The sequence below is a fragment of the Rhipicephalus microplus genome, chromosome 3 (genome assembly GCF_043290135.1).
Source record: "Rhipicephalus microplus isolate Deutch F79 chromosome 3, USDA_Rmic, whole genome shotgun sequence".
In the NCBI taxonomy this organism is placed as follows: Eukaryota; Metazoa; Arthropoda; class Arachnida; order Ixodida; family Ixodidae; genus Rhipicephalus; species Rhipicephalus microplus.
This window is the reverse complement of record NC_134702.1, coordinates 212,575,049-212,597,504: the sequence shown is the minus strand read 5'-3', so window position 1 is coordinate 212,597,504 and position 22,456 is coordinate 212,575,049. Positions and strand designations below refer to the sequence as shown.

Here is a 22,456-nt window from a genome sequence, read left to right as displayed (position 1 = left end):
CGTTTTCGAGGCGATGTGGTACAGGGAGAATTGCGCCTCGACCTGATGAAACCAAACTTGCGGGTCCTGTGGCCAGAAAGATGGGAGACGCAGTTGCACGGCCGAGACGTCCGTGAACTCCGCCATCTGGCTTATATATCGGAGTTCACGACTGACATCCGCCACGTGAAAGGAGCTGACAACACCGCCGCAGATGCCCTTTCTCGTATAGCCGCGGTTGACTCTCCACCGCCAACCATCGACTGGGCCTCATTCTCCTCAGCACAGCAGGATGATAGAGAGCTTGCCGCTTTTCGGGAGAACCCCCGTTCTCTCCGACAACGCCTGGTGCCTCATCCATTATCATCTGAGCGCTTGTGGTGCGATGTTTCAGCTGACCTTCCCCGCCCTTTCGTTCCCGCTTCATTACGACGCACCGTTTTCCACTCCTTACACGACATCTGTCACCCTGGCATTCGGGCTACTCAGCGTCTTCTCACCCAGCGCTATGTCTGGCCCGGAATCAACGGTGATGTGCGCGCTTGGACGCGCATGTGCCTGCCCTGCCAGATGACAAAGGTCTCCCGTCATACTAAGACGCCGCCCCAACCTTTCCTTCCACCCGGCCGTCGTTTCGACCATGTTCATCTCGACATTGTGGGCCCTCTGCCAGTGTCTCAGGAGTACCGTTATATATTGACCATGGTCGATCGCTTCACACGCTGGCCAGAGGCTGTTCCAATTCAAGATATCACAGCCGAGACAGTTGCCCGCGTTTTCATTTCTACGTGGGTATCCCGTTTTGGCTGTCCTGGCACCGTGACAACAGACCGTGGACGTCAGTTTGAGTCCTCGCTGTTTACTTGCCTTAATCGCATCCTCGGAGCCAGACATTGCCGTACCACGGCTTATCAAACCCTGCGCCAATGGCATGGTGGAACGCCTTCACCGACAACTGAAGACCGCCTTGACTACCCACCTCAATAGAGCCACCTGGATTGATGCCTTGCCACTGGTGCTCTTAGGTTTACGAGCTGTCATCCGGGCAGACCTTCAGTGCTCAACAGCAGAGCTGGTGTATGGAACTTCACTACGGCTTCCGGGAGACTTCTTTACGTCAACGAAGCTACCAGACCAGCCACAGCAATTCCTACAACGCCTCCTCGACTGCGTTCAAGACCTCCGGCCCACTCCACCCAGACCTTCCGAACACAAGACCACATTCGTCCACCCTGATCTGGCCACTGCAACACATGTTTTCGTGCGCCACGACGCGGTCAGACCACCTTTGACACCAGCCTACGACGGACCATTCCGCGTCCTTCACCGCACCCCCAAAACTGCCACTCTACTTCAGAACGGCCGTGAAGAGACAGTCAGCTTGGACCGACTCAAGCCGGCGTACCTGGAGACAGCCCTAGAAAGCCTCTCATCTACGACTGATCTTCCGTTGGAATACCACAAACGGCATGTCACATTCCGACTTCCAGTCTACACGGGGGGCAATGTAGCACCCTCGTTCGGGCGGCGCGCAACCGGAGAGCGCGCGATGGCGACAGGCGGCGCGCAAACCGCAGAGCGCGCGATGGCGACAGAAGAAAATAAAGAAGGCGCTAGGCCGTGGCACGTGGAGCCACGGCTCACGTTCCTGGCTGGCATCGATTATCGTTCAGGCGTGTCTTTCTTTCACTCCTGTGGCACAAGCCTACAGGTCTATAAAGGTCAGGAAGTCATGTTTTTGTAGGTGATAGCTCGGAGGTAAGTAAAGAGTACAAATTGTGATCAGTTTGTTGAAAAGCACAGCTAGAACAGCCACAGCCTTAAGCGATGATCTGAATTGAAAGTGTGTGCGTGCAATCTCTCGATTCTTTATAATGGCAACACTTCTGGTTGATGTCATATCATCACGGTCCTTTCAGAAAATAACGTGTTTGGCGTGTTTTGAGTTTAGGTGTGTTTCTTGTACACACAGAACTTTTGGTGAATGTTCATGTAAGAGTTATTGGACGTCTTCAAGGTTTCTGGGGAGGCCCCTGACGTTCCATTGTATAATTTGAGTGTTCATGATAAATGTAAAGTGATGCTGTGCGTACGAAAAGCGAGTGACTGTTTAGACAGGGAGTCTGAAGTAACAGGGCCGTCACCAGGTCCTGTTGTCTGCGTTTTTGTTTTCTTGCCGCGCTCCAAGGAGCCAAGCCGCTCTTTCGGCACCAAGAGTACCGATGTATCCATTGCCTCCTTGGAGGCACTGGATGCCAGCTCGCGCGAGCTGGTAGTTCGAACTCTTGGCCTCGCCTGGTGAGGTGAGGCCTTGAGACCCGAGGACTTTGGAGTCTCCGGTCTCTGATTGGGAGTAGGCGGTGTAGCCTGGGCTACAGCCGCCTTAGGGGCAGGTGCCACAACCACCGCCTCGGTATGCGCGGGCCGAAGGAGTGGCGAGGGCTGGTGCGGCGGTGCCCCCTGACGCGCCGCATCAGCGTATGTAGGTCCATAGAATGGTGAGACTGTTCGCCGTGCTTCTTATGCGAAATACTCTCCTTCACCTTCAAAGTAACTATCTCTTTTTCTTTCTTCCAATGTGCGCAGGAGCGTGAATATGCGGCATGGTTTCCTTCACAGTTTACACAGTGTGGCGGTTGTTTGCACTTCTCAGACACGTGGCCTGGGACTCCACATTGTGCACAAGTGTGGCAACCACGACAGCTTTTAGAGCCATGGCCATGACTTCTGGCATTGGAAGCACTGACGAGGATTTGGTTTGTACGGCCGAAGAGAGGTCTTCGTGTACCCTGTTTAAATGGATTCTGGCAGTTTACTGGAAGCAAACGTGAGTAATAGCTATTTCGTTGGTGTTTCTTTGTTACCTTTTTTGATGATGATTCCCTGTACATTAGTGACATTTTTGGATCTTCCTGCCCTCCAAAAGTTCATTTTCGGTCAGGTCAAGCAAGTCTGCGTCAGATACCACTCCACGAGTTATGTTCATTGATCTTTGTGGTGTTACGGTGATCGGTACGTCACTGAAAGTTGAGAGGCCGTCTAGTTTTTCATATTGTTCTTTGTCCCGAATTTCAAGGAGGAGGTTTATGCTAGCCATTTTTATTGCCTCGTATTCAGCCCCGAGAGTTTCGGTAAGACACTTGGCAGTTACGAAAGGAGATACGATCCTGGTTCGCTTTCCGGTTTTCTCACACTGAATGACGTGGAAGTGAGGAAGTGTTTCTATTAGCTGGTTAAAAAGATGTATGTAATCAGTGCGTACCCGCATTAGGCCGGTACGATCAGTAAGTGGGGAGAATGCTGCTTGCATGCCGGCCTTATTTTTATTCAGCAACATTGCGGCCACCCACCACGGAGCCCCACAAGGGGACGCTGCAAGTTTGCGAACTATGAAAGCTTGCAGACGTCAGCCGTACAACACTGCCGTAACCCAATGCACCTAGACCAAGGTAGGCTATTTGCACAGGGTTAACCCTTGCTGCCAGGAAAATTGGAAGTAAGCAGAAGAGAGAAGTAGACAGGACAGACTGAAAGTGAAAGATAGAGACAAAGTTGTAGGGCAGAGCGATGGGTAAAGACGACTGCCGATTTCCTCTGGGTGAGTCAGTCTAGGGGCGCCGTCTACGTGAAGCCGGGGCCAAAGGGGTGTGTTGCCACTGCCGGGGGGCTGTAAAGGTCCCATCACCCAGCGTCGGCATAACACCCAGGATCCCCTTTTCTGCGGACACCACGGCTCAGGCACGCCCGTATAGGCGTGGGAGGGACTCGAAACTCCCCTGTTAGCTCGGGTTCATGGTGTCGCTACGCACCAAACGCCTGCTCTCACAGACGCTCCTGCGCGGCACTACAGCAATTAGCTTTAACATTTACGGACTTCGTGGTGTTAATTGACACCACCACACATTTCTTCTAGCATCTCGGAAACGTAACCAATACTGCTCATTATTGGGGGAATATTTTTTCAATGGCCCTCACTGAAAATGAGATCAATATTGCGGCATGTTTGTAGAAGTTGCAGCCACAATGAAGAAAAAGCGTGAGCGAAGTCTTCAGCGAAGCCGAGGCGCGTAAAGTGACGCGGGGAAGCGCCATTTTCGGGACGTCGTACCGACGCTGCTTCAATGGGTATGAGGGTGACAAGTGAGACATTGGCTCCGATTTTTGTACACTTATGATTCGCAAGAGTAAACAAGCCCTTTTTCTCTATCACTAATCACTGAACCGTATAACCTAATTTGATGCCACGCTAATAATTCAAGAATGCTTGCACTAATGCCTAAATTTTTCTGTTTATGGTCTTCTGAGGTCCTTACTACGAGAAAAACACGCACTAGAATTGTATCTGACCCAAATAAAAAAAATCTAGGCCTAAAATCATTTTAAATTATTACTCACGCGTATATATCTTTCCATAGTAGGCTTGGTGATTCCGAGCTCATTGAAGAGCTTTAAGGAGAAGCGGCGCTGGATCTTCCACAGTGTTCCATTGGCCACAAGGAGCCCTGCGAAAACAATGCTCACTCGTAGTTGCACTGCAGTGGGCATAAGGCCAATTGCATTCGGTATGCAGAAAATTTATACGTTTACGCAAAGAATATAGCTAGTCTTACTCCATTACACAGCAAACAAACATCTTGCTTCTATTGTTTTTTGTGCAAAAGTACAGTTCACCACGGGCATCGCCAGGTGGGTGCAAAAGAGGTACTTGACCCCTCAAGCTTCACAAGCACTTGCTCTCACTCAAGCTACACCCGTGCTCTCCCGGACCCCCAGGCGCTATTCAACACTTGCTTGCACTCACCAAGAGAAAATCCAGCCAGCTAACATTATTGTCACTGCCACATTTTTATTCACAGAGTTAGAATCAGTTATAAGGTGCATGCTATTTTATATGTGCAATGAATAGATCTAAACACAACAACACTCCAAGCATTGGCAAAACAACGATGCAATAATGCCTCATAATAAACTCGTTAATCTATGATGCATTAGTGTTTTTATCTTTAAGTGTTACATGCATTAATAAATCACCACCCCAAGCGTTTCACATCGCGAGTTGACTCGGTGGCGCGGTTTGCCAGCTGTGCCGACCATCGACGCTTGCACTCCCGTTTTTGATTCAGCGTGACTTGGAAGGCTGCCGAGCATAGGCGTACCAGCCGGGGAGGTGGGCAAGGAGGGTGCGAGCCCCCCCCCCCACTGAAAAAAGTTCTAGGGGAGAGGTAGGGGTGCTGAGCCGTCCCAATTTCGACAGTGGTGACTTTTAGCGACACGCTGGGGAAACGAACAAGCATGGCGAAGTTTTCCGTCACAGCAGTAATCACTAAAATATGTTCTTATGGGAGAATAAAAATGTTACTAGGCAATGTTACAACATAGCGAAATTTTGCCAACATTTCTGCTGCGATGATTTTCCTTGTAGGCTCTTTGTGATGTGGGTCACCTATGCGGTGCTTTCGCGTCTTGTGCTCCCGTATTACAGAGCACGCAAGCACTGAACAGGGGTCCTATAATAATGCATCACTTTATTTATTTATTTATTTATTTATTTATTTATTTATTTATTTATTTATTTATTTATTTATTTATACATACTGCAGCCCCCAATTTAGGGCTATGGCAGGAGTGAGCATTTACAATAACAAACAGACAGGTCAACAGAGCAATAAAACAAAAGAACACTTAACGCAAATCAGCAAGGGCAAGTAAAAAAATTTTCCAGCGGAAGGGAGCGAATATCACCGGACAGTTGATTCCACATTTCGGCAGTGAAAGGAAAAAAAACTAAATTTGAATGTGTTAGTTCGACAATGGCAAGGCTTGATATTAAGGTGGTGATTACTTCTAGTTGTGGACGGCGAGGCAAATGAGATGTAAGTATTGTGGGACATGCGATAGACCGAGTTAATAAAACAGTGAAGCAGTTTCATAGAATCCTTTAGACGGCGCATGCGTAATGTGGTTAGTTCAAGAGAAGACAGGGCAAGGGAAGGTGAAAAGTAGCGATCATAGCGGTTACAAATAAATCTGATAGCTTTTTTTAATGGCCTCAATTCTATCGATTTCACCCTGCTTGTGTGGATTCCATACGGGGCATGCGTAGTCAAGTATAGGACGAATCAATGTTTTATACATTAGTAATTTAGTGCTTTTGGGGGATTGGAACAGTGTTCGTCTTAAATAACCTAACTTTTTTAAAGATTTTGTGCAGACAAAGTTAATATGCTGAGACCAAGATAAATTGCTAGAAAGAACAACACCAAGATATTTGTATTCTGTTACTTTTTTTAAGGTGGATCCGTTAAACGAAAACGTGAAGCAGGAAGGGGACTTACTATTCGTGAAAGACATAAGCATAGATTTGTTAAAATTTATACTCATTTGCCAGGTTGCACACCATTCACAAAATTTAGTAAATGAGTCATTTAGACGATAATGGGCTTTAGGAGAGTTGATGGGTTCATACAAAACAATCATCCGCGTACAGACGAATTTTACAGGTGATGTTATGAGGCAAATCGTTTATGTACAGTAGAAACAGTAACGGGCCAAGTACAGAACCTTGTAGAACGCCTGAATTAACACTAACAATGTCGGAGTCAGTTGAGTTATAACAAACGTATTGCGAGCGCTCAGAAAGAAAATATCCAGGTAACTAGTTGCGGGTTGTTTAATATGGCATTTAATTTGCATAGTAATTTAGAGTGAAGTACAGTGTCGAACGCTTTCGAAAAGTCGATGAATAGTGCGTCAACCTGATTACCAATGTCCATATTACTAGAAATGTCGTGCACAAATTCGGTTAGCTGCGTAACAGTACTATAACCTCGTCTGAATCCATGTTGGAAGCTAGACAACAAATTGTTAGATTCGAGAAATGCAATATTATGTTTGTGTATAATATGCTCTAATAGCTTGCAGGAATGAGGGGTAAGAAAGATGGGCCTGTAATTGCTGAAAACTTGCTTGTCACCAGATTTATGTAAAGGTACTATTTTGCCATTTTTCCAAGGTCTGGGAACGGTTCCAGATTTTACGGATTTATTAAAAATTATTGTAAGGTATTGAGAGGTCCAAAGGGAGTAGCGAACGAGAAACATGTTGGGGATACCATCGGGTCCATTACACTTTTTAGTGTCCAAATTAAGTACGAGATTTAACACGCCCTCTTCAGTGATCACTACATCACTGATTGGAGACGTTGGATTCAAGGTGGAAAAAGAAGGAACAACCAGATTGTCGACTGTAAAGACAGACTGAAAGAACGAGTTAAAATTGTTCGAAATTTCCGCCGGATCATCAATGATTCTATCGTTTATTTTGAAAGAATTACAAGAAGCATCGCGAGGCAGGACCGAGCGCCAGAACTTGCGGGGATTGTCGGATAGTAAACTTTGAAGTTGAACACGAAAAAAGAAATCTTTAGCTATATTTTGCTGCTCTCGAAGTTCCCTCTTGGCCTCAGTAAACCTGATAATGCTTTCTGGATTGCTCGCTGATTTGCAGCGAGCAATCCAACTTGTTCATGCTTTTATTCTGCTGTGACTTGTTGATGCGGCTAAGGATGAGAACGAGCAAACTTTTTTACGGACTCGTTGAACCATTTGCTGCTCCTGAAAGATTTTTTTTTCAAAAAGGATAGATCATCACTGCTGCTCCGTCGAAGCTGTTGCAAAATAAATGCGACTATTCGTTCTTGATGTTGGAGTTTTTCCGTACTAAAACGCCAAAAATTATTTCCGCTTTAATTTATGATAAACCTGATCAGCCTTGCTTACAGTAGCTTCGAGCCATAGAGACAGCTTCCAGAGCGGCCACGAATAAAATAGTCAACTCGAACTCAGTAGGAAGCTCAGCTATTGGTACATATCCATTCTGACGACTAACATCCATGATAAATTTATTAAACAAACTATTGTGGTATATGTAGATGTTAACCGCCAAGCCATAACCAGAGAAAGAGGCATGATATCAAGATGAGCTCCACTCATTGGACGTATAAATTGGGCGAAGGGCGCCATTCGTAGGGCTGTTAAAGTGTGATTCAACTTCGTGGTATTTAGGAATGCGCGTCGTGTCACCTTTGTGTATGCTAATGCATATCAAATGCCGAGCGTGTCGATAAAGTTATCTCTCCTTTGATATATATATATATATATATATATATATATATATATATATATATATATATACATTATTAAGACATCGTCAACGTGGAGCGCCTGAAGGCTTATTATGACCCGCTCATAGTAACGAGCTGTTAGGTGGCCAGGCGGCTCCCTCTTCGACCCCGGGGTAATTGTAGTGAAGCCTCCGAACGCTGAAATGGGTCGAACTCTTGAGTACCTTCTAGCGGGGCTACCCAACAAGGACGCCGCTCGCGCTGAGAGCCCGTGCTTGGCTTTGACTGTCGCCATTGTATATTCTCGCTCGTTGCCGGCTAGTAAATGCCTTAACAACATATATAAATCTACACACACACACACACACACACACACACACACACACACACACATTATATATATATATATATATATATATATATATATATATATATATATATATATATATATAAGGGAAGAGGGTGTATACTTAAGGGCTCCTTTTTCTGTGTTTTGATACAATATTAATGACATCTAACAGATACTAATGCTAAAGAAAGTATAGGGGAAATTATCAGACAGAATTTTATAATAAAGTGAAGAAAGAAAAGTGGGTGAAAAGATAACTTGCCGTGGGCAGGAACCGAACCTGTGACTTTCGAATAACCCGTTCCTCACTCTACCACAGAGCTACCACAATGGATATCCTCCTAGACACTTTATTGGGTACCAGTAGCCATGGCGGTGAGTGTGGCGCACTTTATGAGCCTGTGTGGCGTCACGTAGCACGTGAAATTATTACGAGCTGGCAGGTGACCAACAGTCTCTCGTATACAACCCGAGGGCACCAAGTCCACCAGTAGGACCCCCTCTTTAATGAATAAGAGAAGAAGTGTATAGGTTAGGGTTCGGTTTTTCGTGTTTTCACACAATAATTATGATGTCTAACGGACAATATTGCCAAGGAAAGTACAGGGGAAGTTATTAGACCGAATTGTAATGCAAATGTGAAGAAAAAAAAAGTGGGTGAAAAGATAACTTGCAGTGGGCAGGAACCGAATCGGTTCCTGTCCACAGCAAGTTATCTTCTCACCCACGCCTATGCTCTTCAGGCCACTTGAAACGAATGTGCCAGTCAGCCACGTCGGCTCGCCGACAGAGCTCACATGCAGATGTACGACGGCAAGGGGCATACGTGTCGACAGCGGAAGACTGCTCAACCTCGGATCATAGTGAGGCCTTGTACACTACGCAGGCCGTATTTCATCAAGAAGCAAGCATCCGCAACGTGAAGCCCATTTGAAATGTAGTAACCTGGGATAGCGTTCCTCTAATACTGCTGATGAACACTGGATCACCTGTAAGCGTTATTCCAGCATCAGTGTTTCGGAAGTACAAAATGAAGTGGCCACCATTGTGAAAAACGCAAGCAAGACTGTCCTGCCTATTGGGCAAACTTCCAGTGCTTGGACACCTACGCATTACAGCCAGATGTGACGACAAAGATATGCAAGGCACGGTAATAGTGGTTGACAGCACGAGACCATCGTTATGTGGCAGAGACACGATAAAGGCTTTTAACAAAATCGAAATTTCCATGCTGACAAAGGTCGTCGCGAACGTGCACCCCATTAAGTAGAACGAAACCAACACGAAACTAGAGGCCCTGTTCAGCAAATATGCTGATGTCCTTGCTCGAGGCCTTGGACTTTTTTAAGGGACCACCGGTGATATCGTAACTGAAAGAAAAAGTAGTTCCGCGGTTTTTCTATATCCGCACCGTACCTTAAGCTTTGCGGGACAAGATGCCAGATGCGCTGGATCAGCTAGTAGCCCAAGACGTCATCACGCCCGTGAAAACTACCGAGTGGGCAACACCAGTCGTACTCGTTATAAAAAAGGATGGGTTGCTAAGATTCTGTGGAGATTTTCGGATGACTGTCAACGTGGCCGCAGTGACGGAGCTGTACCCGTTGCCGCAAATTGACGACAATTTTGCAAAGTTGAACGGCGGGGAAGTTTTCACAACGTTGGACCTGCGCCAGAATTACAACCAGTACAACCGTTGGATGAAGACGTCCAGAAAATAGCAGTATTGAACAAGCAAAAGGGTCTTTCTGTTTGAAACGGTTACCTTTTGATGTGAGTTCCGTCCCAGCCATGTTTCAGAGACGGGTGGCCGCACTTGCGAACGATACTCTAAGAGTACAGGTTTATCTGGATGATATTATCGTCGCGGGAAAACAAAGTGACATGTCGCGGCTGAGTCAAGTCTTTCAGAGATTACGGGAATATGGTCTATGGTTGCACAAGGAAAAATGCAAATTTCGAAAAGGCGAGGCCGCTTTCCTCGGCCATCTTGTCGACGCTAACGGACTTCGGCCGACAGACGAGAACATCAAGGCCGTTCACGAAGCACCGGAGCCCACGTTGGTGATCGAGCTGAAAACATCTTTTGGTCTTGTGAACTATTACGGCAAATTCTTGCTGAACCTAGCAACCACGCTGGCACCGTTGTGCGCGATTCTTCAAAAAGGGGACAGATGGCAGTGGAATCAGGAGCACAAAGAGTGTTTCGGAAAGTGAAAGAGGCAATAGAAACGTCTAAATTTTCGGCCCATTTTGATCCTGATAAGCCGTTGAAGCTGGAGTGCGACGTGTCCCCAGCGGACAGCGGAACGGTTTTGTCTCCTCATGTCGATGAGGTGGATTACCCGATTGGTTTCCGTTTCAAAAAGCTTATGAAGGCAGAATGTACTTACAGTAGGAAAAAGACGCCCTAGCACTTGTCTTTGGGGTTGCATGGTTCAAGGACTATTTGTGCGTTCAGGAGTTTGTCTTGGTGACTGACCATAAACCTCTTACTGGGTTATTAAATCTAAAAAAAGGCGATACCACCCATAGCAGCCGCTCGGCTTCAGCGTTGGGCTTTGTTTCTAACTACAGCTATACGTTACAGTATCGTAAGGGCAATGAAGATTCAAACACAGATGCCCTCATCCGGTTGCCGCTGCCGGTTACAGAGCCACGAGAAGGCCATTATGATGAACGGAAGTATGTTTTGTTTGCCCAATCGATGGAGGAAACAGCTATGTGCGCTCGAGAGATGAAACAAATGACTATTCGGGACCCTACTTCTCAACAGGTCAGCGAGTGGATTTTAGAGGAACGGCCGCGGTTCCGACCCCGAGATCACGAGCAGTACCAGCCATACTTCATTAGGAGATGGAACTGACCGTAAGTGACAATTTGGTGTACAGGGACCATCGCATCGTTGTACTTGTAGCGGAAAGAAGACGCTCTCTAAGCCTGCTGCATGAAACTTATTATTACGTTAAGTTTAATTGGCGCAAAGGCATCTAAGGCCAAAGAGTGCCAGTACAAGTGCTGTTTTATTTCGGTTATTAGTTTAAAAATTAAAACAAACGATTAAATATGATTGAAAATTAAAACAAATATCTACGAACCATTTAAAAACAGTGCATTCAGAAATAATGTCACTTTGTTAAAACAATTCATTTTGTTGGCTGAAGTCTGTGCTAATAAATTAGTCTGCAAGGCCCAAGACCCTCGCAGCTGAAGTCCTAGCCTGAGCAAGAATTGCGAAGGCTCAGACATACTTTTTATGCACCAGGCACTACCTCACACTTGAGGCGCAGCGTGGTGCCTAGAATGGAATGATATCATTGTTAAAAATTTCACTTTCCCAAGATAATAAAGAAGTCTCTTTAGGTCAACCACTGCATCAAGTGATAAAAACAGCGCTGGATGAAGTGGGATATGATATCGATAGAGCTCCCTGAAATGGGTCAGTCGTGCTTGGTGAAGCACAGGACATTGTATGAGGACATGCACAACGGTTAGACTCTCTCCACAGTGTATACATGTAGGTGGATCAGTGCCTGTCAAAAGGTGTTTATGTGGGGCATAAGTGTGGCCTATTCTGAGCCGTGTTAGAGTGACTTCGGCAAACCTGTTGAGTTTTTTGGGGGATAACTTTTCTCAGCTGGGGTTTTACAAGGTGGAGTTTGTTGTCGAATTCTCTGTCCCATTCAGCTTGCCAGTGGTTGCGTAGACCTCTACGTACAACAGGTTTTAGATCTACACCCGGAACAGAGGTTATATCTATGGTTTGCCGACCAGCGGCTTTTCGTGCATTCTTTTCCACTATTTCATTGCCCGCAATTCCAGATTCCAGAATGACCTGGAACCCAGCAAATAACAATAGAAAGCTTTAGGTTGTAGGCTGCATAGATTTCGTTAGGAGCTTCTTGAAAGTAGGCTTCTTGGTGTACTTACCACAAGACAGGGCCCTTACAACACTTAAAGAATCTGTGTACACAATAGAATTTTGTATCTTGTGTTGTTTACTGTGTTGTATAATAAGCGGGGTACCATAGGCTTTCGCTGTGAAAATGCTGGTATGTGTATGCATGGTTCTGGTGTCCGAGAACATTTGTCCATAGGCTGCACAAGATACAGATGTTTGAGACTGAGCCATCAGAGAAGAACGCGGTTGAACGATATTTGTGTTCAGGGGCCAAGAAATGTTGCTCAATGAGTGCACTTGGACAATTTTCCTTTAGGATGTCTTTGAAAGACCAGTCACAAGTGACTGGACACTGCTGCCAGGGAGGGATGTGTTCGACATGGTCACTTTCCTTTAAGTCATTGAAAAAAATTGCAAGGATTTCTACTGCAGGTCTTATTGTCAATGGAAACGGTGGGGCGATAGAAGGACGGTTTAGGTATAGCTGGGTAGTAGACACATCGTTCATAAATGTTTTGCAAAGGTGCTGCTTCAGAGACATGATCTTAACTGCATAGTTGACTCCTAGATACGTGCGCTGATAGTCTAGTGGCCACTGATCTGGCTCTGCATAAAGGCAGTGAATAGGGCTGGTACGGAAGGCACCAAGTGCCAGCCGGATACCTAAGTGGTATACAGGGTCCAACATTTTCAGTGCTGTCCTTGAAGCTGACTGATATATTATGCATCAATATTCTATGCGTGACAGAACCAGGCTTCGAAACAGAGATATGAGACAGTGCCTGTCTGTCCCCCCCGACTGATGCGATAAAATCTTTAAAAGGTTCATGGTCTTGAGACATTTTAACTTCAGCTGTTTTATGTGCTGGATGTAGGTGAGTTTGGAATCAAAAATTACACCAAGGAATTGTTCTTTCGCGATGACTATGTTTTGTCCATTCATTAGAATGCAGGGGTCAGGATGCACACCTCGTTGTCTCGAGAAAAGCACACTAGTAGTCTTGTCAGGGTTAAACCTAAAACCATTCTCGTCAGCCCATTTTGCAAGTCGGTTAACACCTAACTGTATCTGGCGTTCGCATACAGTCAAGTTACACGTTTCGAAAGTAATTTGAATGTCGTCCACGTGTACAGAGTACGATATCGCAGGTGGAGTAACAGAATGAAGAGAGTTCATTTTAACTATAAATAGTGTGCAGCTTAATACTCGTCCCTGCGGCACTCCATTTTCTTGAAGAAATGTGCCTGATAACACAGTACCTATTCTTACACGGAACTTCCTTTCAGACAGGTAATCATTTAAGATGGTAATCAACCTGCTACATATTCCGAACGACAGTAGATCTTGCAGGATTCCGTATTGCCAGGCAGTATCATATGCCTTCTCAAGATCAAAGAAAACAGACAGACAGTATTGATTGTGTACAAACGCGTCACGTATATACGACTCGAGGAGGAGAAGATTGTCGGTTGTGGATCTAGCTGTACGAAAACCAGACTGGAACTGGTCCGATATGCCGTTGTATTCCAAGTAATAGACCAAGCGGCAGTTCATCATTTTTTCAAACACTTTGAGTAGGCAGCTTGTGAGGGTGATAGGCCTGTAACTATTTACCGAAGAGGGATCATTGCCCTGTTTAAGGATTGGTAGTATTATTGCCTCTTTCCAAGCAGAGGGTATTTTGCCGGTATTGAAAATCTTGTTGTAAAGTGCTAAAAGGCAGTTGACGGTTTCTTTAGAGAGATTTCTGGTCATTTCATAGGTAATTGTATCAGAACCAGGAGCAGAACTTCCACAGAAACCAAGGGTAAGCTTCAGTTCATATAGTGTTAGTGGTTTATTGTGTTCGTCTGATACAGACTTCTTCCGGCACAGAAGTACACTTTCAGCTATGCTTTTGTGGCGTAAGAACTTAGTGGTATAGTTTTGTGAGCTTGACATTTTCTCGAAGTGTTCGCCAAGGGCATTTGCCTGTTCTTTTATTGTATCACCGCAGTCATTCACCAAAGGGAAGGGATTTGGGCCGTGTCCTTTAAGTTTATGCACCCTATTATAAACCCTACTGACGTCTGTGTAGGAGTTTATTGACGATATATAGCGTGTCCAGCTTTCCCGTTTGGCTATACGACGAACACGCCTGCCATTCGCTTTGCAACTTTTAAAAGCTATCAAGTTTTCTGCTGTTGGGTAGCGAGAAGAAGTCCTCCATGCTTTATTTTGCCGTTTTTTAGCAATTTCACACTCCCGGTTCCGCCATGGCTTTGTGTTAACCTTATCATTCCTGGACTACGGTATGGACGTTTTTGCACAAGTAAGAACATATTCAGAAATATAGTTGGCCATTTCTTCTACTTCCAAGTGGTCTACCTCTTCGAGGTGTAGTGTACATAGCTATCTGAATTTCACCCAGTTTGCAACATGAAAGTTCCACTTTTTAGAATAAGACAACTGGTCATCCCGTTGTTTTGTTACTACAAGAGTTGGAAAATGGTCACCTCCATAGGAATTATTAATAACTTTCCAATATAAGTAAGGTAGGAGTGACGGTGACCCAATGGCTAAATTTATACATGACTATGTATTGTCTGTGGTACTGAAGTATGTTGGCTCTGCCTTATTGAGCAGACAGGCTCCAGATGTGAGAAGAAAGTTTTCTATTGCATGACCTATCGCATCACATTTGGTAGCACCCTATAGTAAACTGTGAGCATTAAAATCTCCAAATAACACATGTGGTTCTGGAAGCTGATAAATAAGCTTTTTGAATTTTGTTTCATTAAATGGTTCGTCAGGGGCTATGTAGATCGAGCAGATAGATATAAGACGGTTTAATAGAATAGCTCGAACAGCCACAACCTCAAGATTGCTTTGTAGCACAATGTGCTGGCATGCTACGCTTCTTTGTGCAATGATGGCCACACCTCCAGAAGAGAAATTGCCACCATTTCGATCTTTACGAAAAACCACATATTAATTTAAGAAATTCACATGAGTCGTCTTTAAATGAGTTTCTTGAACACAGAACACTTTTGGCTGATAGTCAATAAGCAAGTCTTTGATATCATCTAGGTTAATAAATAGGCCTCTGGCATTCCACTGTAGTATTTGTGTGTCCATTTTAGATGTGTTTTGTGTTGTGTGCTCAAGGATGGAAAGTAAGCTCACAGACCCTTTCCAGGGGCCGTGACACGAGATTTTTCTTTTTTGGATCAGTCGACAGAGTCGCGCCGATCCTTAGGCGCTTGCTGCGCCCTCACGCTAGGAGTTGTGTCTATTGCCTCTTGCGAGGCACTGGACAAGCGCTCTTGTGAGCGCTGGATTTGTTTTGAGGGCCTCGCCTCAAAAGACGAGGCCTTCGCGGCCCCCAGCCCGAAGGTTGGTGGGTCCTTCTTAGATGGCGGAGCAGCACTGGCTGCAACCGCCGAGGGGGCGGATGGCATCACCGCCGGCTCACTACGCGTGTGCCAGACAGCAGCCAGGGGTCGTCGTGGCGCTGCCCCCTGACGCACCACTTCGGCAAAGCTAGTTTCTCGTAGGCCTTCGTGCCTCCTTCGTGCCTCCTTAAATGAAATGTTTTGTTTTACTTTAATTGTGATAATTTCCTTTTCTTTTTTCCAGCATGGGCATGATCGTGAGTATGCGGCATGCTTCCCATTACAGTTCGCACAGTGAGGAGAGTTTTCACAGGCATCAGATGTGTGTTCTTCAGCACTGCATTTTGCGCAAGTTAGGCGGCCTCGGCAGTTCTGCGAACTGTGGCCGAACCGCTGGCGTTCGAAACATCGTAGAGGGTTTGGTATATACGGTCTCACTCGAATCCTGATGTACCTAGCCTCAACGGAGTCAGGCAGTGCACTTGAATTAAACGTAAGTATTAGGTGCTTAGTCTGGACTTCTTTGACATCACGTCTCATCCTAATTAGTTTCACGTTGATGACATTCTGTTCGCTGAAATCCTCCAGGATTTCAGCCTCAATCACCCCTAACAGGTCATCATTTGAAACAACGCCGCGGGTGGTGTTCATGGTTAGGTGTGGGGTTACTATGATTTTGGTATCTCCGAATTTCACTAGATTGAACAATTCTTCATATTGTTTCTGGTCACGGAGCTCCAACAGGAGGTCACCACTTGCCATTCTCGATGCTTTATATTCTGGGCCAAAGATTTCTGTCAAAGACTTTGAAACAAGAAAAGGTGAAAGTGTTCGCACTGGTTTGGCGGGTGTTAGCGTGGATAACGTGGAATCGGGGGAAGGATACTCTCTGGTAACCAAAAAACTGGAAGACTTCATCGGTGCGCCCTCTTTTCTGAGGGCGATCAGGGAGTAGGGGGAAGGAACTGGCCATATGCAAAGGTTTATTTTCGGCAGCGGCGCCAGCCACCCACCATAGAGTCCTTCAAGGGGACGCTGCAGGGTCTGTAAACACAGGCCCTGCAGACGCCAGCTGTACACCACCACTATAACCGAATATGGTGTATCCAAGGTAAAATAGCCACACAGGGTTAACCCTTGCCGCCGGAAACATGGAAGTCAACGGAAGAGAGTAGAGGACAGGAAAGATTTAAAGTAAGAGAAAAGACGAAGATGTGAGGGGAAGGCAGGAAAGGCGACTGCCGATTCCCCCTGGGCGGGTCAATCCGGGGGTGCCGTTTACGTGAAGCCAGGGCCAAAGGGGTGTGTTGCCTCTGCCGGGGGGCCTCAAAGGTCCAATCACCCAGCATCAGCTCAACCCCCAGGATCCCCTTTTCCCCGGACACGGCAAAGTCACGCACGGCTAGGCGTGAGAGGGAATAGAAACTCCCCCGTTAGCTCGGGTCCGTGGTGTCGCTACACACCAAACGCCTACTTGCGCAGAAGCCCCTGCGGGGGCTGCATAAAACTCATCCCGGCATAGTTGTCATGAAAAGTATCGCCAGGACGCTGTTATGGTACCCGGGAGTAGACTCTGACATTGAGCGACTGCTGAAATCATGTGATGTTTGTGCACAGGCTTCCGCGATGTCACCTGCTAAGGTGCCTGCATCCTGGCCAGCGACCGGTGAGGGCTGGAGCCGTCTGCATGCCGATTTCGCCAGGCCGGCGCACAGCCACATGGTCTTGGTCATCACAGACTCAAAAACGAAATGGACTGAAGTGGTGCCAATGAAAAACTACCATGCCTGAAGCTACGCTCAGAGCTCTGCGTTCAATATTTGTACGGTTCGGGCTTCCAGAAACGTTCGTGTCACACAATAGACCACAGTTCATGACCTCATGTTTTTGCGAGTTCTTGGCACGTAACAATATACAGCAACTAACAACAGCACTCTATCATCCGCAATTGAATGGCTTAGCCAAGAGAGCGGTGTGCACGCTAAAGGAAGTAAATCCGGTGTGTGACTTGATAACAAGGTTGGATCGATTTTCGTGCAGATACCGCCAAACTCCGGAAGAAGATGGGAGGTCACCGGCAGAACGTTTGCTGGGTTATCAGATTAGAACGAAGATAGACAGCATCAAGCCCAAAGGAAAGCATGCTGATAGTTCACCAACAGCAAGTCAAGAAAGTTCAATGAAGGTGACCCGGTTTGGATGCGCAGTTCCGGAAAAAGTCAAGAATGGATTCCAGGAGTAGTGCAAAACCATCAAGGTTCCAGAATGATGACCGTGAATTGTGCTCAAGAACTGCACCGACGGCATCTAGATCAGCTGAGACATCGAGCGGAATTGATGGACAGTGACCCTGGCCAGAAATAAAGGCATGAGCCTGTCGAAGTCACCGCCGAAACTGTGCAAGACAGCCCGAGAAAAAAGAAACGGTGACAGAATCAGGCCCAACACCACTCATGCGAAGATCAAGTGAGCCACGGAAACAACCTGAACGCTATGGATTTTAAAGGGGGGGGAGATAATGTGTCAGCGCGATGCAGTGTTATCAAGGCACGTCACGGCAACGTCACATGCGTTTAGTGTAAATAGAAGATGCTCAATAAACCATCGTTCTTGTTGCGTTATATGGCTTTCGTGTAGTCTTTGAACAGTGAAATAACAAACCATCGCCAAGCCCTAGGCATTCGAAAAATCTGTGCCGCATACATACGCCAGCGTCATCCACGGGCCCCGAGTGCCACCCACCATGCAGTTATATCAGCAGCCAGCTCGCCCATTGCGTTCTGCGACATGTATGGGACCCACGAACCAATGGCGCACTTCCGACAATCGCCCCATCTGCTTTGCTTGTGGTTGCGTCAGTCACGTAGCACACTATATCAATTGCGTGCAGCAACTGCAGGTCACCTCCGACCTTTCCAGCCAATGCGACCATCCCTTATTATGACCAAGCGCAGTCCATGTTACCGTCGTCCCTCCTCGCTCCGTGCACCCGCCGTTCACCATCTCCGCAACGTCGCTCACTGTCGCTGATGCGGCTACGTCCACTCGCAGGCGACCAGAAAAACTAGTCGCCGCCGTCCACGAGGCAAAGGCTGCGACCTTGTCGAACTGCGAAAGCCCTTAGGAAAGCTCATCAAACGTAACAGATGTGCTTGTGGATAGTGTCCGTGCATCTGCCTTTGTACATACTGGAACCTCCGTATCCCTCATGGACGCAAAACTTAGCCGATTACTGCGCAACGTGACCACGTCCCTTTTCGGGCTCTCCCTCCGTACAGCCAGTGCCCGAAGCATTCAACCTACACCAGTGTGCACAGCCCGCCTCATGATTCAGGACATGATGTATGCCCTCGAATTCATTGTAATTCTTGCATGCTCTCATGACGTCATCCTAGGATGGGATTCCGTCTCCCGCCACGACGCCGTCATTCGTTGCGCACTAGCTGAAATAGAGGCCTCACAATTCTTTTCATTGACGCCTGCCCACAGTCTATCGGCTGCAAGAAGGTAATCGTCAAAGACGACATGCAAGCCCCGCAAAGTCGTACATGGTGGTGCCGGTCTACTGCGCAAGTCTTTCGACACCGCTGCACTCCTTTCGCCATCTCATCATGTTTACATGAGGAAAGGCTTGCTGGTTCCTTTCGCGACCGTGCAAGTAACTCATGGCATCAACACTATTTTTGCTCTGAACTCACCCCTGTACAGTGTTACGCTGGTGCGAGGAGACGCACAAGTTATGGACAAACCCGATGACATGTACTGCCCAAGTTCCAGTACGTTCAGTGCTGTTTCTACATCTTCATCATCCGCTGATGTATTCGGTTCTTCTATTCCCGACAACCTCAAGCCGGGTCAGCGTTTCCAGCTCCTGGGTCTGCTGGAGAAATTCACCACAGTGCGATGACGCTTTCACAACGCTTCGTAGTTTCTTGACGTCCTCTGCTATACTACACCATTATGGCCCTAACAGAGGTGCACATGGACGCCAGTGGTGTCGCCCTCAGCGCTCTCCTTGCACAGCGCAAACCAGGTTTCCCAGAATATGTCGTGGCGTATGCAAGCCCTACGCTTACAAAAGCAGTGACTTATTACACTCTTATAAAAAAAATGTCTTGCAATCGTCTGGGCCCTTACGAAGTAGTGCGGTATTTGGAGGGTCATCCATTTGATATCATCACCGGCCATCACTCAATATGCTGGTTATCGTCATTGAAGGATCCTTCAGGCCACCTCGCCCAGCGGGCACTTCGCCTGCAAGGCTACAACATCCGCGTGCTGTACCGCAACGGAAGGCAACATGCTGACGCCGACGGTCTGTCGCGCTCTCCCTTGCCTGACGACAATGCCCACAACTCAGCGTCTCACCTTGCCATAGCTTCCATCAACATTTATACCATCGCTACTGAACAGCGCAAGGATCAATGGATTGCCTCACTGATAGACTTGCTGGCTGATCCATTCACTCCGAGCGCCGTCTGATCCATCCACTCAGAAGGCATGTGTCAGAGCACAGCTGCGCTCTGACATAAGCAGCTCTTTCATTCTGATCTGCAATGTGCGCACTCCGGGTTATCGAAGACTTTCCACCGCATTAGCCAACGGTACTTTTGGCGCGGCATGTACGGCTACGTACAGAAATGTGGTCGCTCCTGCATAGATTGTCAGCGCCGCAAAACTTCAATGCACCTGTCGCCGGTAGGTATGCAACCTCTAACTTGCCCTGCCAGGCCGTTTGGGCGCGTTCGTATCGATGTGTATGGGCCACTTCCACTAACGACGGCTGGTAACCACTGGGTCATCGTCACGGAAGACCAACTCACGCAATACGCGGAAACTGCCGCTCTCCCCACGGCTGCAGCAAGCGATGTGGCCTTTGTTTGTCCTGCTCCAGCGATTCATGCTGCGACATGGTCCGCCCCAGGAACTGCTCATTGGTCGAGGCCGTGTCTTCCTGTCCGAAGTAGTCAAAGCCATTCTCAAAGAGTGCAACGTTGTTCAACGCAAAACTTCTGCTTACCAACCGCAGACGAATGGCCTCACCGAGCGCTTGAACCCTACGCTCGGCGAAATGCTCTGCAAGTAGGTCGCCACCGATGACACAAATTGGGATTCCATTCTACTCTTCGTTAATTACGCATATAATACCGCCACTCAGAGCACTACAGGCTTTTCACTTTTCTTTTTATTATATGGAAGGCACCCGTCGCACATCATCGACAGGATAATTCCATAGAAGCCAGATCTCTCTGAGTGGGTGCTTATTTCTGCTACAGCCAAGCTTGCTGAATAGTGTCGAGGGCTTGAAAAGATCTTTACTGCGCATGACCAAGAGGGGAAGAAGGGCATTCGCGCTGATGCCTGCACTACTGCGCCCACGTTCCTCCTTGGAGCACTCGTCTGGCTTTCGATGTTTACCACTTTAACTGGCCTATCTTCATAACTATTGCCCAAATACGAAGGCCCCTACTATGTCATCAAACGCGCTTCCCCTATAAACTACGTGATCAAACCCACCAAACGATCTATGGACATGTGCCGTCGAGGGTGCGACATCGTCAATGAGGAGTGCTTCAAGGCCTACTATGACCCGCTTATAGTAACCAGCTGTTAGCTCGCCAGATACCCGGGGTTTTCATACCTGGGGTAGTTGTAGCGAAGCCTTCGAATAGTGGGTCGTCCTCTCCAGCGCCTTCGAATAGTGGGTCGCCCTCTTCGGAAGAAGAGCAGCTCGTGCAGAAAGTCGGTCCCCACATTGACTGTCGCTGTCGTGCATCATCGCGGAGTTTCCGCCAAAAATTGTTACGCTACGGCTGCCGAATCTTCACTGCGGAGTTGCTGCCGGAACATTGCCTCCCGGGCCTGCTTTTGTGCCAAGACTGCACCAAGGACCCGGTGAATGCGAGCTGTCTTACGTTTCCACTGTCAGTGTTTTTCTACAGTGAACCGTGGAACACCCATTTGGAAGATTTCCGTAGAAACTGATGCGTGTGGGCTCGGCGCCACGGCTTCAACGTTAAAAACGACGTCACTCACAGCAATGCCAATGGCGCGCATGCTAGGGTACGACGCTGAGAATGACGAAACTGATGGGACAGCCAATAAAGACCGCTCTCTCGTGACGCCACTGCACAAGATTTTTTCACGTTTCTCCTAGCCATGTACAGCTTCAATGTGAAGAATGCCATATTTGTCTTGGAAGGTCGCAACACTACACGCGGTTTCACACGGCATATCGTCCCTTGAGATTTAGTTGGTGACCATCAAGAAGTGCCAATGAGAGGCTGTCCTGCGTGACGTTAGAAAAAATACCTGAGGCCTCCTAACATTTGTGAACAAACCGGATTATGTCTGCTGTTTATTGACTATTTCCATGTTCCTAATTATTTTAGGGCAGAAGCTCCTTACGGCCTGGGCTTGTCCGGCATCCCTGGAAGTACCGGCGTCCGCACTCATATGAACCCCTGCTACACAGCAGCGAAAAAACAACCACTTGCGCTGATAACAACAAGTTCAAAACAAATAAAACGAGAAACTACAGCTATAGGCACAGCGTCATTATACTAGTCGGTGAATTCAACGCGCAAATTTTCGACTTTGGGGCCTAGCTTTGTCATCGAAGTTCATGTCTGCCGGTTAGAAAACCGTCCATTGATTGATTGATTTGTAGGTTTTAACGTCCTAAAACCACGATGTGATTATGAGAGACGCTGTAGTGGAGGGCTCCGGA

The 22,456-nt window shown here is 47.2% G+C and overlaps 1 protein-coding gene across 1 annotated transcript in view; it reads right to left on the bottom strand.

Annotated features, from left to right (window-relative positions):
* The window catches only part of LOC142803126 (cytochrome P450 2J6-like), a 99,129-nt gene that overhangs the window by 36,064 nt on the left and 40,609 nt on the right, over positions 1 to 22,456 (bottom strand). The window contains exon 4 of the mRNA XM_075888229.1: positions 4,375 to 4,481. Within this exon, the coding sequence (XP_075744344.1) occupies positions 4,375 to 4,481 (107 nt within the window). The remainder of the gene's footprint in view (positions 1 to 4,374; positions 4,482 to 22,456) is intronic.